Below are 15,969 nucleotides of genomic sequence, written 5' to 3'. Positions count from 1 at the left end.
TTGTTTCTTGGAGTTTTATAGATTTATTGCATTTCTGAGGGGAAGGAAGTGTTGGTTTTGGCACAGATGCTAAGAATACTCTTGTTCTGAAAATGTGAAGCAGTGTTCTAGTGCACTGCAAATCTGGCCTCCTTTTTGTTGATACAGAGAAGGGTGTAGTGGTTTTCCTGCCTTACACATTTTACCACCATGCCTGATTCTCCTACTCTCATGGATTTTTTTAAGTGATTTATAAAAAATGAGAATATTGCTCTTAATAATTACAGGTAAAAATCCATACAAGGTTTAAAACAATTGCAGTAGTTGCAGGGTAGTTCCTGTGCTTGAATTCCTGAAGAAAAGTTTTGGAAGGCTGGTCTGACTCTTATGAGAGCACACTAAATTTTGTTTCTTTGAAAAACAATGGTGTTGTTTATTCTTGCTTGAATAATGCTGCTTTTGACACACAGAAGTAATGTATGGAAGAAATAAGTGAGATGTAATGGAGACTGTGTCTGTGCAAGGGAATGAACAGTTAAGTAGACAACTAAGACTGGGGATAAAGCCAGTTTCTGGAGAGCTGGACAAAGACCAAGCAGAAATACTATATGGTTTAGTTGGAGGAGAAAGTAATAAGAGAGTAGCAAAACATGAGCCAGCAAGAGAAAGAGAGATATTAACTACAAAGCACTGCAGAAATTACCTGACTGTCACTCTGCTTTAAAAGCTTTTTGTTGGGCAGTACTGTCATGTAACTGTGTCATGTTACACAGAGAACATGATTCTGAAAAGAGGAAGAAAGTTTGTGTTGGAAAAGCCTAGGGGAATTCTCAGAAACCTAAAACTGAAAAAAAAAAAAAGTATCTTGGACACTTACAGCAACACCTCTCTCTGAACTCCCCCCTGCACTTCTCTGGCTGATTTAATTTTCCCATTGCTACCGGAGGCAAGGGCGGGAGAAAAGGAGGAGAGCGTGTTTTAGCCAGATCCAGCAAGATGAACAGGGTGTTTCTGAAACCTTTAATGCACCTGGAAACTCTGTAGCTTAGTTTGAAGTGTATAGCAAAAAATGTGTTGAAGGAAAAAAAGCATTTAATGTCACTATTGGATTGCAAGGATTATGTATTTTTAAAGATAAAAAGAGGGAAAAGAATGTACCTTTCTAGCTGACATCCATGAATGATGAAAACCCTTGAGAATATGGGTTTAGGCCACTAGAAAGAATACAAAAGCTAAGCGTTATTTTCAATACATTTTAAACCATTAACAAAAGCTTGGGACTTCGCAGGTTTCTCTAGTTCGTAGGAGAAGCTGGACACAACATTTTATGTCCATCATTGCACACTGTCTCTGTTGCACAGAACCAATTTTTTCTTGGGCAATGGCTGCAGTGGCTGCAGCTCAGCCCTGTTAAGGTACAAGCCTTTCCCAGCTGCTTCAGTGCAAAATCAGCAAGATCTGATAGCATGTAAGAATAAAGACCACAGATAATCACCCTGACGGTGATCTGGGAGGATTCATGTTGCCCAGCTCTGAAGTCTTCCATGAGCATTAATCAGTCCTGTAGATGGGTTTTGTGTGATAATTAAATATTGTTTCTCCCCCCTACACTTAGCTAGGTCTGATCATGTCAGACCTGAAAGTCACAGACTGTGGATGTAAGTGATTCAGCAAATGATTGAAGTCATGCCATGGATCTTGGTGGTTTTACCTTTCCACCAGCTGTCCTTAGGGACTGCTTGTAGAGAAAACACCTCTCTTTCTGTAGCTCATCCCACGTTGCATTTAGGGTTTCCTCAACCACAGAAGAGAAACACCGCAGGAAACATCACCAGAAGGTGAGATGAACAAAACACCTATATGAAATATATATATTTGAAATATAGCATATTTCATGTGCTATATGAAATCCTTTGTTAGGTGAGTTCACCATGATGAAGGAATCAGCTGAAGACAGCTAGTGAATTATCCCACTGCTGTGGTTAATTTTTTCTTTAGCTTTTGCAGGGGAGCCTGCCTGTGGGTTAGCAGATAACATCATTACACCGTGACAGTCCCTGGATGGGAATGCTACTGGTTAGCATATTTGGCAATCTGTTTTTTCCCTGAGGGCCTGAATATAGCAGCAGAGTAAAAGTGAGACCAGTGTCTTTATGTCAGCAGGGAGGTGTCTGGTGGCACAGATGAGTTTTTCTTAACCCCTTGAGAATTGATACATCCTCCATCTATAAGGGCCCAGAGGTTTCTTTCTTTCAGTTTAGATTTTTTCTTGTTTGTACAGTAAATTCCATGCAAGACTGAGTAGAGAATAAAGGAAGAACAGATGCTGCTAATTAAATTAACCATTTCCTAAAAACAAATAGCAGACACTTCAATCTCATAAAAAAATACCAGCATGAAGCCCATTCTTTCTGGTTTAAGTGATTATTTACATGTCCAGATGCCAGTTCAGGGAAAACTTGCAAATGTAGAGAGGTTTATTTTGTCTTACTGTGTATATTTCCTTATAATTCAGTCTTTGCACCTACCATTTTTGGTGTCTTTTTTTAAAATTTATTTTTAATGTATGGAGTGGTTGCAAAAGTTTTGAGACAAAAAATGTCCTTCTTGTGGGGTAAAAAAACCAAAGACTGTGTTTGAGGTGAGAGAGAGAAGGGAAGGAAACTGAGATAATGCTGAGGTGGTGCAAGAGATGACACTTGAAGGAGATGGGTAGTGAAGTAGGAAGTCTTTTAATGAGGGCTTCTAGTAGCCCTCTTTAGTCTGGCAGCTTACTGCAACTGTTGGGTGAGGAAGACAACCATGAGTTTATCTGAATGCATTTTTTGTTGGTACCACATTGATGGCTCTTCTTCTGACACAGTGGCAGGAACATTTTTCTTCTAACCCAGGAATTACGAGTGAAGTCTCACTGAGTGATGTCACATATACTCACTGAAGTTTTTACCATCAGACCAGGATTGATGTTATGTTTTGCTGTAAATGTCCATAGCACAATTATCAAGAGAACTGACAATTATTCAAAATATTTGTCGTGTCCATGAAAATAGAGAAGCCAGAGGTCTGGTGGTAGCAATTGTTAGTGGTTGTAGGAAGAATACATGAGAGAAGGTGAGAGATAGAGCAGTGTTCCCCAGAGCTCCCCAGTAGTAGAATAAGGCAGATTTAGGACATGTGGTAGGTTAGGAGTCCCTTCAACAGCAGAATTTGCTCTGGGCCTCCCCAGTTCTGGGTAGGTGCCATAAGAAGTAAATTGGATCCTTCCATTTTGTGGATACAGCCCTGCATTTCCTTTGCTGTGTCTGTATTTGCCTGAAAAAAGAGTCCCTTGCATTAAACTGCATGTCAGTGAAATTAGTGATGAGAACTTTTTCTTGCACGAAAACCTACATGTTTTTTAGTTATAGTCCTTGCAGTATCTTCACCAATTACTCACCTGTTCCTACCAGCAGAGTTTTGTACTTATAAAAGCAACATCCAGATACACCCCAGACAAGTACTATGACTTCATATAAAATTGAGATTACATTCAACAGCTTGACCAAGGCACATCAAGGGCAGTATTCTAGCACTGTACTTTTAGCCCTGGCTTTACATTCAGGCTTGTTTTAGTTGTGAAATTGGTGGGTTTATTAAAATATTATGTGAAATACATGGAGTCAAAGGTTGTTTCTAAAAGCCAGCATGCAGGGCCATGGATTCCAGAGTATTTAGAAATAAGGCACTTCCCTCTGCATGAATAACAAGAGTCATGTCATATTTTGTGTTTGTGTTTTTCTGTGCTCAGTTGCCTCCCTGGGGAGCAGGTGCTGAGCCTGGAGCTCTCCCACTGCTGGGGAAGGGAACTGTGCATCCCTGTGGGCTCCACACTCCAGCCAGGGGGCATTCCCAGCCTGTTTGCTGCCCCTTTTACTGCATAAAAATGTGCAGTATTAGTAGCAGATAAACCTATGGTATTCATAGCACATGAGCAAATTGGGCAAATACAGTGTTTTGTCTTGATCTGAGTGTGAAGAAAATGTGTGTGCTGTAGTAATCTTTCTAATTTTTTTTCCTTGTTATTAATTTCTTTTTTCTCCTTAACTTTTCTCAAAGCTAAACTTCCCACAAAATTCAATTATACTCTAAAAGTCTGTGTTGGCATGAAAGATAATTAAAAGTCCACTCAAGCCTTTGATTCCCACTTGGTTTAGATGACAGAAGTTTAAAGTTGGCAGAGAGGCTGACTGAAGTGGGAAGACGGTGTTGGTGATGGAGCTATTTGGACTGGAAGCTTTGAGGACACATCTGAAGGTTTTTCATCCTCCTCAGAGCAGGTGTTACCTGAAATAGGATCATGGTTTCCCTGGTATCTTGACACAATCCATGGACCCTTGCCTTTAGCTGGCTGCTCCAGCATTGCTGAGCTGATTTGGCGAGGGCTGATTTTCGTGGGTCATGGCTGGATGCTTGGCCAGGCTGCTCCTCCTGTGCTGACATCTGACCAAAATCTAAAGGCAGCCTTTCAAATGCAAGGCTGTGTACAGCCCTGCTGTATGGGCCACGTACGTGTTCACAAACATGAAACTAAAGTGTTCTGGTTTAAGTGAAACTTAAATATACTTTATTTATTATTTATTTATGCATTGAATACTTATGGAACTGGTTCTCAGTGACCACTGTCAGAAATGCATGAAATGTCATAACGTTTGTCAAAAAGCATCTGAGTGGGATACATCTACATCTTGCATTTCTGTGCTTTCCAGTTTAGCATGTTATTCATGATCCTATACAGGAATTAAAAAAAAAAAATTAAAAAAAAAGAAAAAAAAAGAGCCAGTTTAATTTTATTCCTTCAATAAGAAAATACTCAGTGAAGGTTAGTGGTGCTTTTCTAGCACTTTTTTTAAACCTGAGTCACACTGTGCTGCTGTGCTTACCTGTGTTCCTTGTATTCTTCATTTGTATTGATATACAGAAAATTTCCTACCATATACAGAAATCTTGTGGTTTGCTTATCATGGCTTATATATGTTTCATCACAATTCCAGGTTTTTCTCTGATCTACCATAGCTCTTGTGAGCACAGCATGTGAAAGAAATGCTTGCCCACAGCAAGGAGTTGCATGGTGTAATGCACCAGTCCCTTTTTGGGTCTCTCCTGGCGTTAAAATTACCACTCTCTCCCAAAGTTCAGCATCCAGCTAGCGTGAAAAGTGAGTACAGATTCTAAAAATGTTGAATGTGTGTGCCAAGTACTTGAATGTTAGCAAGAGTGGGAGGGAGGTTTAAGGGAAATTGTAAACCTTTTTCAAGGCAAGCAAAATGACTGAACTCTTTATCACTTCTTTTCATTTCCAAAATGTCACAGCTTCTTGCTAAGCTCAACAGAGTTGCCATCATTTATTTGTAAGCTGCTTGAAGGTGCTCTTTTAAAGAATAGTTATTAACCTTTCTATTTCAAAGCCTGTTCTTATACAAAGCATTTTTCACTGGAGATGGAGTTACAAGGCAGTTTTTTTTCAGTGTGGCATAGAATTTTTCAGGAGTTATTTCCTGAGGGAGGTAAATTTCCAGGGACTGAAGGAAGGCCCTCTTCTCCTTCAGTTGAGGTTGGAGCTCAACAGGTTCCGAACCACACAGTGCAAGTAACACTGGGGGTGGCTGTAAAGACATCGTGCCTTGCAGAGGGGCTCAGGGACTGGGTTTGACTCCTGCTTGCCATTCCAGGGTTCTCCAATGTTCTCTCTGTGCCCCTGGGCACGGGGAAAAGATTATCCATCACCTGTGGGATCTCTGCTTTCCTTTCCCTCCTTGGATCCCTGCAGCGATGTTATTTTGGGGGCTGCTGGCTGGGAAGAGCAGAGAGCCAAGCAAGCCCTGCCTGCCAGGATGTGCTGCTCACCTCTGGGCAAACCCTCCTGGAGAGACCCTGTGGAAGTACCAGCAGTGGGAACAGCGATTGCTCCTTCCTTTGTGGGACACTTTGTCCCTGTGTTGATTCATTGTTTACCAAGCTGATAATTAGCCCTTTCTCTCCCTTGCTGGGTGCATCAGCTGCTGGGTGAGTTGCAGAAAGCCCAGGATGAGAAACAGTCGGGTCAGGCAGAAATTGCCAGCAGGAATTTCTGAAGTATTCCTGTGGGCTTTCCTAAGAAACGGCTCGCTTTCCCAGGGACCGATGGAAACAGGCGAGCACTCTGTCACACGATGTTCCCTCTCTAGGAAAACATTTGGTAGTAGTTTAAAAAAGAAAGCTTTATAGAGCTTAAATAATGCCAAAGATGAATTTGGTGAAGACTGATGCTGCACATGCTTTATTTGCAAGGATTTGGAATTTCCAGTGCTGCTTGGAGTTGCTAGCAATAGGTCCAGGGATTGCCAGTCATATTTGGATTTTTTTGGACCCCCTCTTTTATTTTAATCAAGTTCTTATTATGGCACTCTTAAGCACATGGCTAAATAATAAAGCTTTTGTGCTTGATTCATCTGTATCAACAAGGTCTTGGCACTCATAATCATAAAACTAAAGAAACTTGATAATTTCGAGAACAGCTTCTGTTTCATTTGGGTTTTTAAGTAATTCATGTCAGTGTTTTATATTTTGGCTTGTAATTACTCAAGGGTCATGTAGCCTGGTTTACCTCCAAATAAATAAGGAATAAAAAAAGTAATTTTTTAAATGAAAACTATCTTTTTTAAAGGTTTAAAGACAGTCTTAAAGAAAATACAAAATACAGTGAAGCCTGTCATACCATACAGTTTGAGGTGACCTTTGTCCACATTAATCTCGCTAAAATAGGCTGAATTATTCTTGTCTGTATTGGGTTTTTTACAAAGTAAAAAAAAAAAAAAATCAATATATTATCTGATTCACAATCAGCCTGAATGCATCTTAATGGTAATTGGAAGGCTTAAAATTAGGCTGTGATGACTGCTAATTCCACTTAGAAAAATGGATGGTTTTCCTGCCCAGCAGTGTATTGATGCATGGTGGAGTAGCTGGGTGGGCTCAGGTGCCCCTGACAGGCAAACAGGCATTTCCTCTGGTGCCCCTTGAAGCTCTGTGTCCTGAAGCTGAGTACTGAATGAATCTATTAGGCCATGGGGCAGAATAGTGCTGGAAGGCACTGGTGGGGAGGAGATGAGGTCTGGTATTTTTTCTGTTGATCCGTGCTTTCCAGCTCAAGGGATGCTCATCCAACTCCAACTTTTTGGTGTTTGTCCATACCGCTCTTTAAACAAAGAGATTCTGATCTATGGCCAGCCCTCTTTAAGCACTGTGATAATGCAGTCATTCATTATTAACAGAGAGCAGAGGAGAAGTGGAGGCCCCAAATACATCAGGAACAGCCCAGTGGGGAAATGAAGGTATCAATTATGTATCTGCCATGTTGATGATGCTCTTACAGAGTAGTTGTTTTCCCCTAAGGGAAGAATCTGCTGGGAGAGCAAAGCATGTTCTCAGTGCCTTCTCTGACAACAAGATGACATCTCCCCACCTGGAGCTTCAACAAGCCCCTTTCTTTAGCCCCTTTCCTCCCAGGAGTGCTTGATGCTCTGCTTAGTCCTGGACTGGTGCCTGGATCTGAAAGGAGAGTGCTGCCAGCTCTCCCACAGGGAAGTAGGATCCTCTTTTCCAGCCCTACCTCCACAAGTGACAGGCACCTGTGCCCCCAGGGTGAGCTGTGAGCAGGGCAGGCTCCAGTCCAGCATCCCAGTGCAATGAGCTGGAGGGCAGCAGCTTTCTCTTTTGTAATTTGGTCCAACTAAAGGTTTTTTTATTGCCAGTTTATTCCATAAAATACTGATTCCATGCAAGAACTGAAGTGAAAAAAAATATGTATGAATAGAGCCTCAAACCTTCATGAAGATGGTACTACAATTCCAGTGGGTTTTACTGCAGTGATTTACAGTGCCATCACCTTGCTTGATGGAATTCCTGTTTCTTGATTGTGTAGGAAAGGGTCCATAATGGTTTTTAAAGTAAAACTGAATCCCATCACAGTTGCACAGACTTGTCCTGTGACAAGGATATGAACATGCCCTGCTGAGAAGGGCAGCTGAGCTGACAAATATATCAGATTGTGCCTGATCTTCTCCACCTTGGCCCTAGTAAAGAACAAGTTACAGGGAATAAAACAGCTGTTTTCTGTGTGGCTGGGGATGAAGAGGGTAATGAAACATGATGCAGAATAAAAGTCAGCTGCAACTTGGCAACTCCCTTTTCCTCATAGCAAAGAAGATAACTTAGACTGTGTTAAGAATTATGATATTATACACACAGAATGATATGAGTGATTTTTACAGGCTGTGGTTTTAGAGTTGGCAAATTAGTCTTTTGACTAAGAAGACTGTGTTTAATCATTAATAGGTTGTTCTGAGTATTTTGGAGTTTCGCTATTATTGTTTATTCAAGCTGGTATCTAGCAACAAAGACGAGCATTTTAAAGGCAGCTAAAAACTGAACTTAAAAATAAACACAGTTCTTTCTACAAAGACAGCAGAGCTAAAAGCCTGTACAAATATTTGCAATGACAGCAACAATCAGAAATTTGTTGGTTGGGTTTAAAAGTGTTCTTGACCTCCCTGGCAGGGTTCTGAGGCCAGCAAGGTCACATAAAGAGACTATTTGCTTTGAGGTTGACTTGCACACATTTGGACAGTGCAGTATGCTGTTTCCTGTACTAGAAAAAAAGGTGTTGAAGTGGTGCCAGTACAGAAGAAAATGGTGCTCTGGAAAGGCAGCACAATGAGCTCTGGGCTGTCCTGTCGCAGGCATTTAATTACATGACTGATCAAATTGCTCCTAAGGTTTTGGCTATGTTGATGTTCTGTTATTTGTACATCAGGAACTCCTTGTCATAGTACTTCAGAGCAGGGAAGCATTGGGATGGGGGCCCACAAAACCAAACCTGCTTTCAGATATATAAACATGTTAATTGTGAATGATTTGGTTAAAGGTAGTAATAATAAAGGGAAAACCACATGTAGTATTCATACATAATTGTGTTTGGCAAGGGCACTGGCTGGTCTGGAATAAGTTGGAGAGGATTCCCCACCTTTTTCATGCTGAAGAGGAAAACAGCTGATGATGTTAGCACTTCAGGTGGTCATTGCTTCAGCAGTGGATGTGTTGAAGGCACCAGAGCATCTCTGGTACCTGTTGGCAGTGAGCTCAGGTGATCACTTCCTGGCAGAATTCTTCCCTTTCTTCGCAAACGTCTCTTCCCTTCACTCCTGTTCCTGTCCCAGCTCAATGGTACATTCTCCAGCTCAGAAGCAGGAGCTGACGGAGTTTTAGGAGCCCAGACAAAAGCCAGTTTTGTCTCAGTGCAGTGATAACGTGCAGCATTACCAATGGTCACCAGCATGGCTGGTGGCTCATCTAAGGTTTCTGTTGTGCAAAAACACAGGCTGAGGTGACTGGAAGCCCACTTGTGTGGGCAGCATCTCTGTAAAGCTGTGCCTGCGTGCTGCCTCTGCCTGCAGTGGTGGTGCCTTCTGGGGATACAGGCAGAGATCTGCAGGGAAATGCCTCTTGAGAGATCTGCAGGGAAATGCCTCTGTCTTTCAGGTGTATCGGAGGCATGGCTGAAAGGCATCAGAGAGGGATCAGCAGTGAGTCCTTCAGCCAGTGATGCAGAGTAGGGAGTTAGCAGAGTAATTCCTGCAGCATCTCCTTTGGGATGATGGACACCTCCAGAGGAGCCAGCCAGCTGAGACCTGTGACAGCCTCGGGCTTCCTTAGGGAAAGGAGAGATAAACATCCCAGAGTAACTTTGGCTGTGCTTTTATTCTTTTGCTGGGTTTTTGACCTGGCCTGTCTGGGGCAGGTGGAGCGTAAATTGCTGCTAAATGGGGTAGTGGGAACCAGAGCCAAAGGCTTCCCTGTGACTCTCCTCACCCAGTTTTATCTCAGCATCAGTATAACACACCTGTGAACTACTGCAAAAGTAGTTCGTCTTTATCACCTCATGGGGAAGGGGCCACAGGTGCTTCAGTTATTTTCACACTTCTAGCCAATATCTGCTGGGGAGATTTACCACTTGCCTGCAGCTAAAAAGATTCATTGTGAATTTATTACAGTTATTTTTCTCCTCCATAATAAGGCTATGCCAAGAAAAGTCAATAAAGAAGTATTTCCAGTTTTGCAGTTCTGGTTTTCAGATGCGATGTTTTAAAATATCAATACAGAATTTAATAAGAGTACATGCAGCTTACTTTTGGTGAAATTACAAAATCATCCAAAAAATATTTGACCTGTAAATAGAAATATATACTATTGTATTCCAAGGAGATTTATCCCTCAATATTCAGACACAATAAGCATTAATTTTCAATTAGCGGCTCAGTTGCTCAGAGTAGTTAGGTTGCTCTTTTACATACAATGCTTTTAGTTGTTATTTCTGTCCCCCCACATCTCTGTTATTGTGCCTGGATTTTTTTCCCCTCCTGTTTTGGTGGAAGAGTTGCTTTGACCTTTGATATGATGTTTCATATATCTGGAAAATGTAACTTTCCATTTGCTGATTTTTCTCAAGTATTGGGGTTGAAGAAAAAAGAATAAGCAGCCTGCATTAAACCTATGATCCCTTTCCTTCTGGTTGGAGCCAGCTGTGTCCAGGGTGAGAGAGGAGGTAGCAAGAAGATTTTTGGCCAGATTACTTTCAAACCTGTATAACAGGATGGCTGAGCATTTGCTTGTTCCTTCTTCAGGAAGCTGGAAGTGTGGAAGTTAAGCATTTTATTGAAGAAGATTAAGAAGTTGTGTAGCTATTCCAGTAAGGACTGCATATTGCCAAAATGTCAATAATTAATTTACAAACACATGTTTGTGGGCATATTGCAAGCATTGGTCAGATCTTTTTTTTTCCCCCAGATCTTAAGAGAATCCCTGATGTGTTTTGCCATCAGAAACAGTTGAGAAGAGAGGTGGTATGTGATTGTAGAGGTCTGACTGCAGTGCTCAATGCGCTGTAGAACACAACCAGCTCAGATGCCAGTGTAGATAGAGCAGACAAGCTCTGAACCATGAAGTTTCTGCATGGAAAGTGTAATTCCATGAGGTAGCTCTGACTGGCTGTGTTGCCTTTGATATTTTTAGTGTCTCTACAGAGCGTCCTACAATCACAACTTTGCTTTTTTTTTCCTGTAGAATTAACCCTGTGGGAGTGAAAGCTGTATTGTGAAGTAATGCTGAAGCTGGAGATTACAAGTGTGTTATCTGCATTCGGGATGCACTAGCAAGAGACAATTTCTGGTGATGATAGTCTGTAACCTGACAAACCAACAGTGCAACAGCAGTTGAGGTGGTTATTGTGACCAGGAAAAAGAAAAAGCAACATTTTTTGCACTTTACCCCAGTGATGCAGCAAGCACATGCCAAGCCATAAAGTTAACTCTGATTGATGTCCTGTTTCCTGTGTCATTAGTAGGAAGCCCAGGTCAGGTCTCCTGTTTGCTTGCTGGGGATCATTGTAGAATGCCCTGTCTTGTAGGACTAGGGCATTCTACCTAAGAGACAGATAGCTAAATAAGCTTTTCCAGGCTTTCAGCCAGTTAATCCCTGGTGTACAGCTAAGAAAGTGAGAACTAGAATAAATACATCATTGTTTGTAACTCTGGTCATATTTCTTCTCTGCACACTGCAGAAGAAAGCAGTGTGGCTGAGCATCCCTCTGAGCCACACGGCTCTTTGAAATGTGGAGCCCTGAGCATCCATGCTGTGACTCTCAGGGAAGCACAGGCTTCCCTCTTTTCCTTTGAACTGTGTAGCAGTACCTGTGCTTTTTGCAGAGCTTAGGTAGGGGCTCATCACAGGCAGAACAGATTGTGGACTTTTGAGCTTTTTGAACTTTCCACTCTTGCCACGTTTGGCTTTTCAAGGTGGAAGCAACGGGAGTTACAAGGTTTGGACTTGAAGCCATTTCTAGACTTTGGCACTGCTGATCCAACAACCCCAAGTGTGATTCCAACAGCCCCAGAGGCATTTGTGTGTGTATCCATGTAGAAACCTGGAGGTGTTCAGGCCATTGTCTCCATCCCTGCTGTGGTTATCCTAGGAGGATTCCCTCTGGCTCTTCCAGGGCAGCAGCCAGCCTCCCTGTGAAGTAGCCACTACCCAGCCTGCTCAGCTGATTGCCAGCAGGAGGTCCAATTAACATTTGGCAATATTGGCAGTTCCATATGGAAACTACCACTCTGCCACCCACATTTGAACTTCAGCTTTTTCCTTTCATTTAATTAAAACACAATCAAGTCAATTAGCTCATGACAGAGTTTCTCCAAAGTTAAACTCCAGATGTATGGCAAGACAAAAGCATGCAGATGCCAATTCAATGTGCTGCCTGGAGGTAGATTATATCTCTCCCATTTACCAGGTTATCCACCATGGATTAGCTGTATTTTTTTCCCTTTCAAGTAGGTTAAAAAAAACCAACAACAAAAACCAAAACAAAATAAACACCCACCAAACAAAAATGTGAGAAAGGAAAAAAAAAATTCCATCTGGTTCAGGTCAGGAAAAATAATAATTTGAGATACTTATTGAAAATGACATTTACAGTGTCAAAATGACTTCTGATTTTTAATGACTACGTCAAACCTTTTATCATGCAGTGTCTTGAAGTTTGCCAGAAAGCTCAAACAATAAGCAGCTTATATTCTATAGTAAGTTGAAGACTTACTGCTAATTTGGGATAATAGGCAGCTGCAAAAGCATGTCATCATTTTGCTGGCATAAAAACCACAATTTCCAACTCTGTGCCCTCTGGCAAGTTGGTTTGGAAAATCATATTGTTGTCAGAAGAGGTTTTGAGGTCTCAATAAACCAAGATGACTTTTGCAGCACATCTCTGCGAGGCATCAGGGTGCAGTGGGAGGAAGAGAAAAAAGCCTGTACTAGCTAACTGGTAGTTAATAAGCACAGAAATTGTATCCAAATCCACATGTAAGGTAACTCTGAACTGGGGCCAAGGCATCCATCTTCTGCTGCGTTTCTCAATTCATTCATGGTTAGATGAGGCAATACCCTGAGTCACCTGTATTCTGACAGGATGAAAAGGTTTTCCTCACATGCTTTAAGAGTGATGTGGTGATACCATGGCAATACTGCAAGAGAACTATTGCTAGTGAAAGTATTAGGTACCAGTGTAACCTCAGTGCCTTGATATCAGTGGGGCACTTGATTCTGTGCCTTTTTCCCTCTTGGTTATGTTGTCCAGCTATAAGAGGAGGACTTTTCCTTCGTCTTGCCCCTCTTAACCTTGCTGTATGACAAGGATCCAGAGCAGCCTTGCAGTACAGGTGGGTAAGCCTTGGTTGATGTGGGTGAGAGAAGGGATTGCAACATGAAAGATGCAGCACGGTGGGGAAAGAAGAGAGCTTGACATTCTGCTGGCACCATCTTGTACTTAACAGCTCTGATGAGAGCTGTGAGAAAGAATCCCTTAAATACATACCAGTACTCCAGCAGGATTGGATTAGATCAGTTGTGTAGAAAGGTGCTGGTGAGGGGAGCGCAGGTTAAGTTCTTCTGCTGGCTTTTCATTTTCACTGCCAAGAGAAAAAATATACAGAAGTAAAAAATACAGAACATCTAAAGTCATAAATATATGACTCTTTTCTTTTCATGATTAATTTCTTTAAGTCAAAGTTCTTTTAAAAATAGTCTTGCTGCATTCTGATCACAAGGCCTGGAACCAGCAGAAACACACTATTTAGTTCACAATAATTTATATTAGACTTGCTTGAAATGATCTGGTGGGTTGTTCTTCTGTTGCATTTTGCTCTTATAAAGTTAGTTGTAAGTACTCATCTGAAAAAAGCATTAGCGTGTGCCAGTGCTGACGTCTTAGTGTCGAAGGGTACCATGCCCTGGGAAAACTGTGATGGTTTCACACACCTGCCTCAGGCACACAGCATCTCTGGAAACCATTCACAGCAGTAAAGTGTTTCCACAGCAGCTACAGCACTGCTTACTGCAAGTAGCTTTCCTGGGATAACACATGTTCAGTCATCTCTAAGCATTTGTAGGAAAGTCAGGGTCATCCACAGGCTGATCTAATCTTCTCTGGCTGCTCACAAGCTTGAGGAACGGCTGTCCTTTTTGTGCATTTCATCTGATTGACAGCCCATGTGGCACGATTTGGCTTTGTGGCATCTTCTCTAGCCTCGTTGTTGGCCTTTTGCAGCAAGATCTCCTCATTGTGGGACATCGATGTGCAGGATTCATATCCTCACTTATTGTTCTTCTTGTGCACCCAGCTGATCCTGCAGCTGAAAAATCTTCACCTAGGGCAAAGGACTGGAATATGGTCATGCAAATTATGCAGGTACTATAGCCAGAAGTCCTAGTGTCAAATGTATTAATAATGTTTATTGAATGCAATGAAGTGACTCACTGGCTTTTTGAAGAAGGCAGGACTTCAAGACACTATATATACAAATAATAGAGTAACACAAATCAGCAAGCTCCTCTAAACCTCAGAGAGCTAAGATGTTTCTTTTCCCCTCAGTGAATATGTGTAATGTTTATAATGGTTAATAGAAGGTAGATAAGTTCTTTGAGGTGAAAAATTCACCACTTTATTCTTAAGTAGTACATGGCCTATAAAGCAAATAGTGTGCATCTGAAGCACCAGTTTCAAACGCTGTGGAGTGTTTCAAACAAGAGGAGTAATAACTTCTGTAAAAATATTTTTATAAATGCTCTGAAATGTCATTGCTGAAATTGTGGGTTTTTTTCTAAATAGTTTATTAATTGATATAATGTGCTAGCTTGTGAATATATATGTATACATATAATATATGTACTTTTGAATAAAAATAAGTTCCTTTGTCTAGACATATTACTTATCTTAGATTATTTCTAAAGTTAGTCTGCAATATCTGGCTATGCTTATTCCTTCTTTTCAAATAAATTTTTCAAATGAGGCGATTGGTACATGGACCATGGATTAGTAAATTCCCAATTTTGAACACTTGTTGAACTCACTAGATAAATCAACTCCTTGCCTTTTATTGTCAGAAGGAATTAATGTTGACATCTGTTTTCAAAAGTTTCAATCTTCCTGAACAGAATTATTTTCCATGAATTTAATGTATTTGCTCAGTTTGAAGCAGACAGATCTCTCTAGCTAGGATGAATATGATTATTTTGGAGTCACCAGTTTTCAGCAGAGGGCAGAACAGGGACCAATACTAATCTGTATTTCTCTGTAGGAAGCCATTGGAGCCCTAATTCTCCTCCATTTCTGCTGCAAGGCACAGGGTGAAAACATCTAGATGAGGTTTTTGTGCAAGTGGTCTCCTGCAATGGGCTGTACTCCATGACTCAGGAACATGTGAAAAGAATAGCTTTCCACACCAGTAGCACAGCCTTTCTGAGCCACTGGAGAGAAGAGCATGGGTTTTGTCCTGCTGCCTCAAGGGTGGGTAGCCTCTCACTCCCCTGAGCTGGTATCTCACTGCTGCTGCTGCAAGTGAGATATTGCCTGGCTCCTGCCCCAGGACAGAACTCTACAGCCAGCAGGTCCTGGTCTCTTTTCTTCATGGCTTCACTTCTGAGTATTTGGATTTACTAGTGCTGATTTCACAGAGAAGCCATGTGTTTCTGCATCCCATAGCACCATGGGAATCTTGACTGGGAGGGACTCAGGAGGTTACTTAGAGCAGGACTGTTCCTTGACAGTAGGTGAGGTCAGCCCCAGAAGGAGCTTTGGAGGTTTGCCTGGCTGATCCTTCACATCCTCCCAGGACCTGTTCCAGTGCTGCACTACCCAACTCCTGGTGGTGTTTTCCTTACCTCTTTTACCTGGCTTTTCCTGGCTGCAAACTGTGGCACACATCCCTTCTTATGTCAGCTGGAATTGCAAAGATAAATTTTGCTCTCTTGTCTTTGTACATACACTCCAAATAACTGTAATTCTCCCTGAGATCCACAGTTTCCACTAGATGCTTCTGCATTCCATAGGGGACTGCACTCCATAGGCAGTGCCTGTAAGCCTGG

General features: G+C 41.7%; 1 protein-coding gene across 6 annotated transcripts in view; it reads left to right on the top strand.

Moving 5' to 3' along the window:
- Positions 1-15,969, top strand: part of PHACTR2 (phosphatase and actin regulator 2) — a 129,097-nt gene that overhangs the window by 67,004 nt on the left and 46,124 nt on the right. The window contains exon 1 of one of the 6 annotated variants that reach the window (XM_064413482.1): positions 5,010-5,173. The exons of the other annotated variants lie outside the window; for them this stretch is intronic. Within the exon in view, the coding sequence (XP_064269552.1) occupies positions 5,059-5,173 (115 nt within the window). The 5' untranslated portion in view covers positions 5,010-5,058. Of the gene's footprint in view, positions 1-5,009; positions 5,174-15,969 lie in introns of those variants that run through there. 6 annotated transcript variants of the gene reach the window in all.

The sequence above is a fragment of the Passer domesticus genome, chromosome 3, assembly GCF_036417665.1.
Source record: "Passer domesticus isolate bPasDom1 chromosome 3, bPasDom1.hap1, whole genome shotgun sequence".
NCBI classification, from domain to species: Eukaryota; Metazoa; Chordata; class Aves; order Passeriformes; family Passeridae; genus Passer; species Passer domesticus.
This window is presented reverse-complemented; position numbering and strand designations above follow the sequence as displayed.